This window comes from Arachis hypogaea, chromosome 18, assembly GCF_003086295.3.
Source record: "Arachis hypogaea cultivar Tifrunner chromosome 18, arahy.Tifrunner.gnm2.J5K5, whole genome shotgun sequence".
In the NCBI taxonomy this organism is placed as follows: domain Eukaryota; kingdom Viridiplantae; phylum Streptophyta; class Magnoliopsida; order Fabales; family Fabaceae; genus Arachis; species Arachis hypogaea.
In genome coordinates this window covers 3928647-3944632 of record NC_092053.1, presented here as the reverse complement: position 1 = coordinate 3944632, position 15986 = coordinate 3928647, and the positions used below count along the sequence as shown (strand labels likewise).

Here is a 15986-nt window from a genome sequence, read left to right as displayed (position 1 = left end):
ACACACACGACTCGTGGTCCTACAATCCTAACCAATGGGGTGTTTTCTTTGGAGCCACATGTTTTTAATGTTATTTTAATGAAGAGAAGTGGTGGACACTCCACTGCAAAACTCTTATCCAATATTGAGGGGTTAGATCAAGACTAGGCTTCAATGCTTTATATCTATATCCAACCTTTTCAATAATAGCATTTGATTTGATTTCGTGAAGTCCAAATTAGATCCAAGAGGGTAGAGAGATAATATTCCATCTTATCCTTCAAAATTGACATCCAACTTAAAAGTAATCCTAAAATTTTAATAGATTCAAATTAGATTCAAAAAATAATTATTATAATTTTTATTAATCTTTAGTATTATTTCTACGGTTTACTAATTTGATATATTGAGTTGTTATACTTAATAAAATAAGATGATATCGTTTTATATTAATATAATGATATCTCTAATCTTTGATGAAATGACGTTATTTCACATGAATAGTGATTAAAATATATTTTTTTTATTAGTGTTAATTATAAAACGAGATATATTTTAATTTCTATTAAGTGAAACAATGTTATTCTATTGAATATTGAATGCCAATATATAATTTATTGTTCTATTTTATTCAATGCGGCAGATTAACGTGCTAAATCAGTATGCCATTAATAAAAATGAGTTAAAAAACTAACGTAAATTACGATTATAAATTTTAAGGTCCAATTTAAATCAATTAAAATTTAAGAATCAAATTTTAAAAGTAAAATTGAATGTTAACTTCGAGAGTTAATGTCAATGTTTTCAATATGTTGTCAACTTAACAACAAATATTAATAGATATTACTTAACAGAATCGTTTAGCTGCAGTTTGTTAGTATTTAGCATAATTCAGCTAGTGGTAGAGTTAGTTAGAGCTAATTGAGATATTTATTAGAGAATGTTATCAGGTACAGTGGCTGCATAATAGCTAGGTATACACATGTTTATATAAGGCAAATGAATCTCCAATGAATGATGAGTTTTGCCATTTACTGATTTAGCTTCTATCTCTCAAATTTTCCTTCTCTGATCTCCCAATTTCACACGCTCTCAAGCTACTCTTGCGGCACCTTTAACATGGTGCGGTGAGCATGGACCCTAAGAGGGTAGCGTGTGTGACTAACAGAGGATTGAGGAAGATGAGAGGCTGAATCTCTGCACGTATTCACAATTCAAGGATCACAGAGCTTTGATCTTGCAAATCAACAAGATTAGACAGCAATGGCGGAATTGTTCAATAACACATCTTCTGGTATTGATTTACATGCATTAAGTAACGTCTTGAATCAAATTGCTTCGATCCAAGCACAAATCACACGGAATAGTCTCAGTTTGAATCAAGATTTGTTAAGTCCCTATTACCTGCATCCATCAGAAAGCACTGGTATTCCTCTCACTTCAGAAATTCTAGACGGAAATAACTACAATTCTTGGAGTAGATCTATGTTGTTAGCGTTAAGTGCAAAGAACAAATTGAAGTTTATAGATGGTAGCCTAGCAAGACCAGAGAAAGAAAACAACCATCATACCTATCAGATTTTTAGTGTATGAACATCTCTACAACTTCACTCAAACAATATTTCATCTCACAGTTTTTGTCCTATCATGCACTTTCACCATCACATAAGGCATTCTCTTTGGCCATCTCCACCGACAAAGAACCCAAGCACTATGAGGAAGCTGTATCTGATGCGAATTGGAGAAAAGCTATTGAAGAAGAATTAAACGCGCTGAAGCATCTCCAAACTTGGCAATTTACAACTCTTCCACCACACAAGAAAGTTATTGGCTGTAAGTGGATCTTCAAACTTAAACATAATCCAGATGGCACCATTGACAGGTACAAAGCCAGGTTAATGGCAAAGGGATTCACACAAGTCCCGGGCATTGATTATCTGAACACTTTCAGTCCAATCTTGAAGCTCAGTACTCTACGAGTTGTCCTTGCTTTAGCTGTTGCGAAAGGTTGGTTTTTGAAGCAAATTGATGTTAATACAGCCTTCTTACATGGTGATTTGGAGGAAGAAGTTTATATACAAGTTCCCCAAGGCCTAAATGCACCCCCAAAGTCTGTTTACAAGTTAAACAAGTCCCTATATGGACTCAAACAAGCCAGCCAACAATGGAATAACATGCTCAAGTCTATTCTCCTTGAGCATGGTTACTTGCAGTCAAAATTTGATCATAGCCTATTCACCAAATCACAAAAGACTGGGTTCACTGCTCTACTTGTCTATGTGGATGATGTTGTACTTGCTGGCAATGATTTAAGTGAAATTGAATCAATTAAAGCCCTGCTCGATGCACGATTCCGAATCAAGGACATTGGTGATTTGAAATTCTTCCTTGGAATAGAGGTGGAGAGAAGCAAAAATGGTGTTGCGCTCTATCAAAGAAAGTATGCACTAGACTTGCTGCGAGATTCTGGACTTGAAGACTGCAAACCTTGCACCACACCTATGGACTATAGTGCCAAATTGACCAAAGATAAGGGGGAATTCCTCAATGACAACACTGATTATAGGAAATTTATTGGCAAGCTGCTGTATTTAGCGGCCTGATATTAGCTACGCAATTGGAAAATTGATTTAATTTTTAGAGAAACCAACCACACTACACCTTAAGGAAGCACATAAAGTATTGTAGTATATCAAGATGGCTAAAGCAACAGGTCTCTTCTTCCTTGCACAATCAGACTTAGTGGTAACAGGATTCAGTGACTCAGATTAGGCAGCGTGTCCAGACTCGAGAAGGTCAACCTCTGCCTACTATTTTTACATTAGAAGCTCCATTGTCTCTTGGAAAAACAAAAAGCATACTAATGTTGCCTCTTCCTCAGCCGAGGCTGAGTATTGAGCTCTAGCATCAGCAACTCGAGAGGCAATTTGGATGAAGAAAATACTCAGAAACTTGGTAATGGAGTTGCAGAAACCAATAAGCCTGTACTGTGATAGTCAGGCAGCCATCCACATTGCATCCAACTCGGTGTTTCATGAAAAAACTAAGCATATAGAGGTTGACTGCCATGTTGTCAGGGACAAGATGCTGGAGAAATTAATCCACCTTCTACCTATCTCAACTCACGAACAAGTTGCTGACTTGCTGACTAAAGCACTTGCTCCCAATATATTTTTCAATTTGTTTGTCAAGCTAAGATTGCAAAACATTTGCACTCCTAACTTAAGGGAAGGTGTTACTTAACAGAATCGTTTAGTTGCAGCTTGTTAGTATTTAGCATAATTCAGCAAGTGGTAGAGTTAGTTAGAGCTAATTGAGATATTTATTAGAAAAGGTTATCATGTAGCTGCATAATAACTAGATATACACATGTGTATATAAGTCAAATGAACCTACAATGAATAATGAGTTTTGCCATTTACTGATTTAGCTTCTATCTCTCAAATTTTTCTTCTTTGATCTCCCAATTTCACACGCTCTCAAGCTACTCTTGCGACACCTTCAACAATAGATACCATATAATTTAAATCATCAAGAGAGAACGAAAATAAGAGAAATATTCCATCAAAACAACTAGAATTATTGAATCTAAATTATAAATTAACAACTTGAATCCCCATAATATAAAATACGACTTTTTTGTAAACCCATATTAACAAGTCCAATAAGGTCTTGGACTAGGCCTTCTTTGCGCACATTGTTTATGGCCAATAATAATGATCTCAAATAATTAATTTAGATTGTATAGTAATTAATTCACTAATTGAGGTAAACAAGTATTAGATGTTCAAACAATTTGAATATTAAGTCTAGTAAAAGAATTTACATCCTCTAAATTTTAGATTTTCACTCTAGAGAATAAAGTGAGATCTCTCACCATTGAATGTTTTCTCTCTCATGTATTCTCTTAGTCTCACCTATAAAATAAATGGTAATAGATCATATTTTACTCTCTAAAGTTAAATTCAAAATTTAAAGGATCTAAATCCCTAGTAAAAATATCTAGAAAAAAGTATTAATGACTATTGACTTACCCTTCCTCACATGCCATAATAGAGATCCTAGTTTGAACGATTCTTTTCTTTCTCGAGGTAAAATAAAAAACAAAAGAACAGACGCATCAGATTTCATGGCTTTGGAGCTTGCTCCATTGATTTAGAGATTTACTGGCAGCTCCAATATCTGAACAGTGCTATTATGCGACCAATGCAATAGCATGTACTTCTGTCACCCTTGCGCGTTAAATCTGGATATGGTAATTCTCATTCCAATGAAGTTGCAGGTTTGACTCGTGAGTCGTGAGATATCACAGTTCACTGTTTTCTCTCCCCCTTTTTTTTCCCACTTTCATCCGATAGGTCAGACCGAGTAAGGACATTAATTTCCAGAAAAAAAAAATCACGAAGGAAAACGGAGACATTCTTGCATGAACAGTTAGTTATTCAAGGAACTGTTTTGGTCTATCGGATTAAAAGCTGCAACATTGGAGCGCAGTCATAAAGTTCCTTAAAAAGTTAAGTTTTTCTTTCCCAAAAAAATATAGATGTTTCTTTTTCTTTTTTTGTCATTTTGAAAAATGTAACGAAAGAGAAAAGCAAACAAATCTATTTTTGCCTAATCTGTCGAGAATGTCAACCACGCACGTTGATAAATTCACAACGAGAAAATACAGCAACAGGCATTCTCTTCCTTCTATTTTCAGGGTTGAATATTAACTGGAAATTGGCAAGGAATACCATGGATTTTGACAACCAACAACTAAATTGAAGATATAGAGCATTTCCTTCACACATTATGTGCATAATGGTTTCACCCCAAGAGGTGCCAATCAGAAATCTCAGTATACGCCAATCAGTGACTGAATTATACAAAGAATTTTCAGCAGACATGCTGCCATTTGTTTTCATGTCTGCATTACAAGGATGGGTTAGGATGGTGCGTGCGGGGACTTCACCTGGTAATAGTATTGATGAGCTGCATTGCTACCAGGTGCAACGGATGAAGTAAATGAGATACTCTGAGGAATTGAGTTCATCGGTTTTGTTGGAAAGATGGCAGGCGATGGATAGGTAGCAGAAATTGAGAATCCTGATGATGCTGCAGTAGAGAACGGTGGTACTGGGGTAGCACTGCCCGGACCGTGAGTTTGCCACGCCCAGCCTGGGACTCCATGTGAGGGATCTATGCCGATTCTCTCTGCTCTTTCCTGACAAATATTTCAACTATTGTTAACAAACTGGTTTATAAAGATCTCCATTAGTATAGGATACAAAGTTGAAAAGTAATGCATTATGGAATGTTCAGTGGAAATACTATTCCATCCTATCATTCAATTATCAGTTTATTACCCTTATTCCAAAGTCATCTTATTTTATTAACACAACAATGATAATGACCATTTTCTTTTTCCTCTTAGGATTTTTGAGCACATATTTCGGAGCAATCCATTGTGGTGGATACTCTCATGATGACATCTTTACATTAAATGACATTGTGAATCATTAGATAATTTGATATATTTGAAGGAACATGTTTGATTGAACCATCTAACAGTTTACAATGTTATCTTCATGTGAAGATGTCATCGGTAAGTATTTTCCAATATATAAAACATAATAGAGTCAAATTCCCTGTGACATTTTTGACATCATAGATTATGCCAAAAATGGATAAAAATTAATCGTATTATATAAATAGGATTCCCTGAAGATCAAACTCAACTTTGATTGCTAGGACATACGAGTAGTTTACATTCTACTTTTTTATATTAAGCACTCAATAAATGAATAACAACATTACATTACTGTCTTCAGCTGTAAACCTAGTAATAAGGATTGACAGTGAACTCACCTCACTGGGAAAGAAACTCGAATACGAGGCATTCCAGACAGAAGAACGCTCTTCATTTACAACCAGCCTTTTCAAAGACGGATCACCAATAACTGAATTAACATGGGTTTCCATCTGCAAATTAAGAGGAACCTAATCATGACTAGTAGTAAAGACAAAAATGTAGGAAATTACAGATCAATACCAGAAACAATGTTTCACAAAGATCATGAATGTCAAAGGAAAGAAGGTGGTAATTAGTTACAGGAGAACCCCACAAAGGCCAAAAAGCACTCTTCTTCCATTAAAAATTCTGCTCGACAATTAAATGTCTATAAAGATTGTTTGGTTACGGAACTGCTTGAGTGCATAAAGGATGTCAAACTGATACTACAAAACTTTGATCCTCGTAATGTGCAACAAATATTAATTAATCAAGAATTCAAGAAGTAAAGTTCAGCTATATACCCTCGAACTTCTTCCGGGATGCACATCGTAAGGGACAGACTGGAACTGAAGATTCCCCCTGTTTTCTTTGGGATCATGTCCTGGGGTAGCCATGCCTAAATTGAGGTCAAGGTTGTGACTGCCACCTAGTTTAAAGATAAACATAAACGATGTTTCACACATTTTTTGCTGCGGCAATAGCTTGAAAATCAAATGGACAAATACATCAGAGAGGATATAGCTGTGGAAAACTACCTTCACTAATGGCTTCAGTTTTGACCTCGCTTTCATACGTACTTGGCTCGAAGTTAGTGACTGCCTCTCTTCCATTGCATTTGATAGCTGCTTTGTCATAAGCCCTAATTTGCAGAAAATCAAAAGGGAGACATATGTTGGTTGCAACCCTAATGAGTTGATAATTCAGGGTAATAAATTCAGTGCAGGTACAATGCAATTCATGTATCATTAAGACCTTGCAGCTTCTACTTCGCTGTCGAATAGCCCAAGATATATATACCTGCACGAAAGCAGTGCAATCTCTATGACAAAAACAACCTTTGCCAATTGTTTCTTTGAAACAGGCATCTTAGACATGATTCTCCAAACACGGAAAAAGCCTACAGACCCATTGAGAACTAAGCCAAAATTCGCCTGGAAGCCAATAGGCACATGAATCCGCACTAATATCTAATCCTATAATCATAGCAGACCACTATTTCAGTTTTAGTTTACATAAAAGTAGGTCCTCACTTTTTGCCAAGGAATTGTCCCATTCGAGCTTCCCACCGGCCACATTTGTGAAGTGTCACTCCTCGGTATTTTGAACTTCCTCTTGAGAAACCAGTGCTTTGGCGACGGAGTATGTGAACAAATTCCTCCTTGGAGAGATTTTTCATCTGTTCATCATTAATCATTTAAGAAAATAGTAAACAACAACTCAAAGGGTCCATCTAGATTAATACTCATCAAGAGCTTATGCGTTTATTCCAACCTGTTTGAGATCGTCCTCATAGTCAACGAGATTAAAATTGATGTCAGCATCAAGTCCCCTAAACTTGATAGCAGCTCGATCATAAGCTCTGAATTTGAAAAATTCCAAGTCAATCAGTGAGGAGAAGGACAACAATTAATTATCTAAATCATAACCACCAAAGGAAATTTATATAAAGATCAAAAGTTGTACCTAGCAGCGGCATGAGCGGTGTCAAATCCACCTACAAGGCCCAATACAAATTTCATTGGAACACACTAAAAAATTAGCAAACAAACATAGACTAGAATAAAAACACAGATTAAAGTAACCCAAAGTACAAATCCATACCCAAATAAACTTGTTTCCCGCAATCCCTACACACAAAAAAAAAGAAAACACAAAAGGAAAGAACAAAAACCGCAAGTCAGATGTATTTCACACATTCAAACGCGGTAAAAAATAAATTCGCATTTCACCAATCAAATAATTGCCATACAATAGATAATACAGAACTAGACCACCTAAATTTGGGGGAAATTATCAAAGTGAGTAAATATGAACGAAGGGTGCGAACCAGATATGCGATTCCCATCTTCCGGTCCTCCTGTAGAAGGTGACACCTCTGTACTGCGAGCTCCTTGAGCGTGGGCCCCTCCTACTCTTCTTCGCTTGCGGAGGCTGTTGTTGCTGTTGCTGCTGCTGAACCTGAACAATCTTCTTCATCTCCGCGCTTTCACCTCGATGCTGATCCAGCGACAGATCCATCCAGCTCTTCCTCGCCGGAATCGACGACGTCGAAGCCTGCCCCTGCCAGTTCCCGGCGCTCACCGGAAACAGTTCCTTCGTCGCGACGGAGCTGTCGCTCCCGCCTTCCACCTTCAGAATATCGAAATTGAAGGTGTACACATCGCCGCTGCCAGTGGCGCGTGTGGAACACGAGTCGTCGTCTCCGGCACCACCTCCGTTGCTCGAACCCTCCGCATTCACCACGGAGGAATTCGAGGTCCCGGAGGACGCTTCCGGAATCTTCTCCCCGAGCAGCACGGGCGAGTCATCGTGCTGAGTGGAATCGGCATTCAGGTTAAGATCGAACATCGTTCCTTCTTCAATCTTCAAGTTATATAGAACTCTTTCGATTTCTTCACAACACTTTATCAATTTCGAGCTAAAGCAGTAAAAAACTAATTGAACTTCAACATCGCCGGCAAGCAACGATTCCGGCGGCGATAACCGACACGATCGAACACAGCAAACATAAAATACAGGTAATGTAAGCAAAAACAGCGGAGTTCTAGAGAGAGAAATTCAAAGAGCTTCTTCGCGGAACAACGATTCTTCTGCATCGAGATAAAAATAAAAATTAAAAAAGAAACAAAACGAAGTAGAATATAAACAGAATTAGAAGCTCGTCCAGTCACTATGACTTTGCCGGAAAATTTCCCGGCCACTGGAATAGTGGAAACACTAAGAGAAGATGGAAACTCACAGAACAAATCGTGAGAAAGAAGGTTCGCGATCTGCGGTTGTTGCATTTTTTGTATAGTCGGCGATTAGTTCAGAGTCGGAGAGAGTGAAAACAGCGGCGACTATCGGATTCCATGGAACGTTAGAGAGAGAGAATAGAAAGAGAAAGAGAGAGATGAGAATGGTGAAGGAACACTTTCAGAGTTCGGACCCAATATAAGAGAAGATGGAATATATAAACATTTTCTCTCTCATGGTTGAAACCGGTGAGTTCGGTGACCAGTCATCGGAGATTTTTCCATGTATTTTAATTTGTTATTTGTTATTACTGTGTGACAGTGGGGTTGTGGTCTCGTGGACGGAAACAAGCGTCCACCACTATGCACTGGCTAACGGCAGAGCTTTATGTGAAAGAAGAGCATGTTTTCTTCAATACAGATTATGAATGAGGATGAATCTCATCTCATGACTTTTTTTAATGAAGTTTCTTCATTACGAGCTCACCTATAAGATTTTCCTCCGTTTTTATTGAGTAATCAGAGTATGTATTATTCCTATTACCATTAGTACTTAAGTTTAAATGTTAGTATTAATTAACCGAAAGCAGAATTAGTTAATTGACGATAAAAAGTCAGGTAGTTAGGTTTGTGCCAAATTGGGAAGAAAACGAGTTTTAATATTTTGACTTTGTTACAGAATATGGATGTCATAATTATAAGTTTCATTTTACATAAATACACATTATAGTCAAGGGAGCTATTCAGATAAAGATTTTTAAAATGTCTTTTTTTAAAGATAGTTTTAATAATTTTAAAGATAGTTTTAATAATTAAAATTAAAATATATAATAAATTATATCGTATTATTTTTGTTAAAATTAGGTCAAACAAAATAATTTGATTGAAAAAATAGTAAATTAAATTTTAAATTAGTCTAAATTAATATTATTTTTTATAAAAAATGACTAAAATACTTTTATTATATATTTATATATATTAATTTTGAGAATTTTAAATTCTAACTCTTTACTTCTCTGCCGTCATAGGATTAGAGTTTAATTTTAATATATATATATATATATATATATATATATATATATATATATATATATATATATATAATAGAAGTATTTTAATTATTTTCTATATAAAAAAATATTAATTTAGACTAGTTCAAGATTTAATTCACTATTTTTTCGGTCAAATTAATTTTTATAGCGTAATTTTAACAAAAATAATACGATTTTATCGATTATATATGTTAAATTTTAATTACTACAAAACATCTTTAAAAAAAAGACATTTTACACATCTTTATCTAAATGACTTCCTATAATCAATAGATGTATTAAAATGTTCAAACTTCTAATTTTCCAATAAAATCTTTCTATATAAAACTCCAACAAAATCTATAAAGTAAATTTGTTTTAAAGCAATTAGTCTAGTACATTATGTACGTCTTTAATATTTTAACTCATTTATTATCTAAATATCAAATTGACTCAATATTTTTCTTTTTGAATTATTACTAATTTGGATATTATAATTCAGTTAAATGTAAGATACATCTCGAATGAAATGATTACTTTAATGTTATAAGTCGAAACAAATAAAATAGTTCATAGTCTTCGTTATAATCATTCATTTCTACAATAAGAAAACGATAAATTTACTGACTATAAAAAAGACACTAACAAAAAATACATGAGATGTGTATTAAATTCCTTTTTTTAGAATTCACTAGAAAGTATTTTTGGAGCTAACTTAAATGTTGAAACATATTTTATAGATGAATAATATACAATTAAATCTTTTTATTAAATAAGTTTTACTAAATTAAATAATAAGATTTGAATAATGTTATTCATAACTAATTTTTGTTAATATTAAATCAACTTAATTAAATTTTATTAACAAAAAAATTTAAATTTATAATATTACTCTATATACATATTTACCTAATTTTTTTCAAAACTAACAATATATATGGTCCTTAAAAATGAAGAACAAAGCCTTTTTTTTTTAAAAAAAAACATATATTTTTTTTGTTTTTGAAATTGTTAAAAATTTAAAAAATATTTTTAAAATTTTTTATTTATATTAAACATACTTTTGATTTTAAAAAAATTAGGACTAATTCAGCAACAATAGAGCTGAACTTTACCAATGTGCATTACTTCGGCTGGTTTTTTTGTATATGGAAGAAATATTGGTATTTTTTTGGGAAATGAGATTATTTTGTGTAATTACAGATAGGTGGATTTTATAGGTAAAAAGGTCAACACGTGGGGGCGTGTTTGACACGTGGCAACATCCTGGCCAACACGTGGGAGCGTGTTGAATGAGTTCCACAATACTGTAATACACTTCAAATATCAATATTCAACCAAAACACTATCTCTATTTCCATATTAAAAATAATTTCTGTAGTATGGTATGGTATGGGATAATTAAGATTTAAAGGATGATAAAAAAAAAATTGTGATGAATATTGGAAAGCATGTATAAACTGAACTGGGCGACGTAGTAGGTAACTGGAGCAGTACTAAGTACATCCCCTTTTAGCCAAACGCAGAGGTAACTGAAGCAGACTCATTTTCTCTCTTTTTCGGCTTTTCTGCTTTCTACTTTTTTATGTTTTCAGTTTTTGCAACAACCAGTCAAGTCAACCCACAAAACAAATTAACAAATTAAACTTTCCTTCTCTCTATTCTCATTTCTCACCTGAATTAACCGGATTTTGCTCTCGTATAAAGTAAAAGCTTCTTGCATAACATATTTATATTGTTACTGTAACACAAATATTAGAAACTGTCCTACAAATCATATATAATTTACAGTGATATATAGTGTAAAAAAATTATTAATTTATTTAATAATAGTATATTTTTATTATATTCATACTTTTTTTTGGATGAATAACTCTTACAAGTAATTATAATGTTACTACATACTAATTTCATTATAAATTAATAGTCTCTTAATTATTATTATTTTTTTTTAATCATCAACAACGAGCATTTCAAAATAGATATACTATTATAGATATAGTATAATAATTAGTAATTTAGTATGTATGAAAATAATTATAAACTTAACCGTGACAGACCCTAAATTAAATAGTTTGTCAAATAATTACTTAATTAGCCCTTACATCTCTTTGACAAAATTAATTTCTTTTATAATATATTTTTATTAAAAAACACAATATAAAGAAGAAAATATACTTATGAATTTAAATTATTCTCATTCGTTAAAAATCAAGAACAATATTAAAATCTACCTTTTGTATCATTTTCTGGTGGGTGACTAGAAGAAATTTTCATGAGTTTCATATGGGATTTTCCCTGTCTTCCCCCAAAAACGAAATTAAAGAAATAAAATTTCATTTTCTTTAACTATTTTTTAGTCAAGTTGGTAATTGAAATGTAAATATATATTATATTAAATATTTAATTAAATATTTTAAATTACTTATTAATTTTATTTTTTATATAAAAATATTTTTATACGTTTGACTTTTTTTTCTTATAATCATTTGAAATAAAGGGTAAAGCAGTGTGGGTAGTTTGGTAATATTGCATTGGAACTGACAATACTCTGTCTCTAGGTCAAATCACGCATTACCCGTTTTCAAAGAACAGTATACTAAAAGGGCCTATTCGAACATTCACACCCAACGCCCAATTTTGTTATTTTGTATCCTTATCTTTCTCGTGGTCCCCAAAATCCAAGATTAAAAGATCACATGCTTTGGGGGAAAAAAAAAACTTTTGTACAAGCAATATATAAAAAATTATTTTAATTATAAGAATTTAAATTTAGTTAAAAGATAATTTTGTAATTAATGTCAGTTAATTTTTTAAAAATTATATTTTTATTGTAAATTCAAAATTTGTAATCTGATTCTAAATTTTAAAGTCTAATCTTTAAATCTTTTAAAAACTAAAAATAATATAATAAAATGTTACTAATATTAATTAACTAAAAATAATTTTCTATACTTTTATTTAAAAGAAATTAAATCAACACATCAAAAATGGAGTATAATTCAAAAAAAAAAAAAGAGAGAGAGAGAAATAAAAACAAACTACAATATTAGAAAGAACTATATCAAACGTGATAACACACGAAACTTGCACCCTATATTAACAACACCTGTCGCCTATACTTGTTCCGAAAATTACTAAATACTCTTCTTAGTTATTAGCACACATGTAGTATTAGCTATGGATAATTAAACTTTATAAATGTTTGGCACACGAAACACTTTTGTATTTTATTATAATTTTTCTCGTCATATTTTAATTTTTGTTTAGAAATTGTGTGTTGACTTAAGATTGGTTTTTAAGCAATTTAAAAGAAGGATTTGAGCTTAATCTAAAAGTCTAGTTACTAAGTAGGCCTCTAGGCTCTAATACAGTAACATTTTTGAGCAAGTAACCCTGCTAATGTTTTAATTTTCAATATTTATTAGACAAAACTTTATCAAATACCATTTTTATAATTTTTTCTTATTAGAAGCAATTTTTTGTTTTATTTTATCAAGTTAATGTCACTATTAAATTTTTTGGAAGTATTTTTTAAAGAGATTAATTTTGATGCACTAATCATGTAAAGTATTTTATATAATTATACAATTACATCTATTAATTTAGATGATCATTCATGTTAGAAAGAAAAAATAATAGCTAGGTGAGAGAAAAGAGAATGTAAAATATTTTTATTATAAGAAAAAAAAATTTCACATTCTCTTCTCTCTCACTTAGTTTATTATTTTTCTTTTTTTATTTTTACCGTGTTGGTACCTTTTATAGTATAAAAGCCACAATTTTTTCTTTGTGACTACACTTACGTCGGTTCAAGATGCTTAGCCCAAAGTATTAAAATTTAGTTCTTAATGACCCTAAATTTTGCATAACAAGTACAAGAATTCTAAATGGGTTCAACATTTCTAGGAAAGTGAATCCAGAATTTGTAAGATGGAAAAAGTAAGATGTTTTATTAAAATCGCAGTTGCTAGCCTTTATGACGAAGTCGTTCACAACGAGAATGGTTTGATGTATATACAGTCACCAAATCTGAAAAAAGACTGGGAGACCATTTTGCATTACAAATTAGAACGAAAATTTTGTAGTTTAAGAATAAGTTCAATTGTATCAAAATTAAAAGATCAGTGAATGTGTTAGAGAATCATTAGCATTAATTAGGATCAATTAGTATCGTCTATATTTATGTAGTATATCTGTATATTAATTATAGGATTCTATGCTTTTATTACTCTGATTCATTTAGCACCTATAAATACCTCTTGTATATTGTACTTTTGGCACAACTCAATAATACACTTTTCATATTATTCTCTCAGTCTTCTGTTTCTAACATGGTATCAAGAGCTTAGGTCTTTTTTTTTTCCCGATGAATATTAGTTCATAGCCCCTTTGTTTTTCCTTGTCGGCAGTGTTCTTTGGCCTCCTTTTTCATTCTCTTTTTGACGCTTTGGTTCGTCACCCCCATACCCGTCCTGTTCGTCTTGTCGCCGTGATTCCAACGCAACCAGAACCGTCGCCATCCGCCTCCGGACGCACCTCCACGCGCCGCCGAAAGACGCTGCCACGACCAGGTTGCTCTTCCCTCCAGCTTCCACCCGTGCCACTTTGCTCGCAATTTTCGAGCTGTTTCCGACGCTTTGGTTCGTCACCTCCGGCATCATCGTGTTCTTCTCTCCGTCAGCTTTCCAACGCCGCCAAGATCTCCTCCAGAGACCGCCGCACGCGCCTCCACGCGCCGCTGGAAGATCGCTGTCCACCTCCATTGATCCTCCCCCGAGATGCTTCAGTAGCCGTTGGATCTTGCTGTTGATCACACGATCCTGAAGCCGCCACGTGTCACGCCACCAGCCTTCCCTGCGACCCGCGCGCCCGCTCCTGACCCGACCCGGCCCGCGCGCTGACCCGGCCGCCACCTCGACGCCAGCTCGTCCTCCTCATCCTCTCACGGGCTGCCACGTGTCTCCTTTGCCCTGACGTGGCGCTGACGTGGCTGCTGACGTGGCGCTGACGTGGCAGACAAGTGGGACCCTCCCTAAGGTTTTTTGGTGAGCTCTTTCCGATTTTGCCATCCGTTTCCTCATTTTCTGCTCCGAAATTGCAGTTTTTCTCTCCTCTCCTTGTTCTCTATGACTACTTTTATGGAAAAGTCAGATGTTTTTGCTGCCACAGACAGAAAGGGGGTCTTCTGTCGCAACTGTAACCATTTTGGGCACCCGTTCTCCAGCTGTCCCTCTGTTGAATGTCGCACATGCCACCAGAAAGGGCATATTAGCTACCATTATTCACAGTTGTTCTGCCGTTATTGCAAGCTCTCGGGACATTTGCTTACTACCTGTCCTACTCGTCCACCACGTCCTGCGCCTGCTTCTGCTGTTGCTGCTACTACTGAACCTACCACTGTCTCTCTATCTGATATTGCATCTCTTCTACAGCGTCTTCTCTCTGTTTCTGGTAATACCCCTGCTGCTTTATCGAGCCCTCCAGGTACTTCTAAATGGTACTTTGACTCGGGTTGCTTTAATCACATGTCTCCGTTGCGTAATATTTTCTCGTCTATGTCTGCAACTACAAATGGACCTTCTGTCAATACTGCAAATGGCTCCCTCTTGCATGCAACACACAAGGGTTCTATATCTCAGTCATCTCTTAATCTTCCTGATACTTACTACATTCCCAAATTAAACTTCAATCTTATTTCTGTTGGTCAACTTGTTGATCTGGGTTTTGACGTCACCTTTTCTGTTTCTAGTTGTCGTGTACAGGATCCTTGAACGGGACAGATCATCGGGACTGGACGTAAGGTCGGAAGGTTGTTTGAACTCGAAAGTCTTCATATTCCTCCTGTACCAAATCTCTGTGCTGCTTCTTCTCCCTCTACCCTTCACTTATGGCATCAACGTCTTGCCCACACCTCCTTAGGAAAACTGCGTCCTCTTGTATCTCAGGGTGTTTTAGGTCAGGTTCCGAATGAATCTTTTGACTGCATTTCTTGCCAAACTGCCAAACAACCTGCTTTATCTTTTCACAATAATTCATCCCTTGCTTGCTCTCCTTTTGATCTCATTCACTCTGATGTTTGGGGCCCCGCTCCCACTGCCTCTATGGGCGGAGCTCGATACTTTGTTGTTTTCATTGATGATTATTCCCGTTTTACTTGGGTTTATTTGATGACTAATCGCCATGAGTTACCTCAGATCTATATCAACTTTGCTACTATGATTAAAACTCAGTTTTCCAAAGCCA

General features: G+C 34.6%; 1 protein-coding gene across 2 annotated transcripts; it reads right to left on the bottom strand.

The window, feature by feature from the left end:
- Nucleotides 1-4721: 4721 nt before the first annotated feature.
- LOC112769381 (ethylene-responsive transcription factor RAP2-7) lies at nt 4722-9237 on the bottom strand. Of its 2 annotated transcripts, XM_025813891.3 has the most exons (11): nt 8715-9237; nt 7803-8565; nt 7577-7602; nt 7439-7469; nt 7247-7334; nt 7006-7151; nt 6728-6772; nt 6511-6614; nt 6277-6401; nt 5830-5943; nt 4722-5185 (listed from the first exon to the last, which is right to left on the bottom strand). In XM_025813891.3, exons 2-11 carry the CDS (start codon nt 8321-8323, stop codon nt 4907-4909), a joined length of 1479 nt encoding a protein of 492 aa, XP_025669676.1. In that variant the 5' UTR covers nt 8324-8565; nt 8715-9237; the 3' UTR covers nt 4722-4906. The 2 variants fall into 2 exon arrangements, with proteins under 2 accessions (XP_025669676.1, XP_025669677.1); XM_025813892.3 differs by lacking the exon at nt 6728-6772.
- Nucleotides 9238-15986: the final 6749 nt, after the last annotated feature.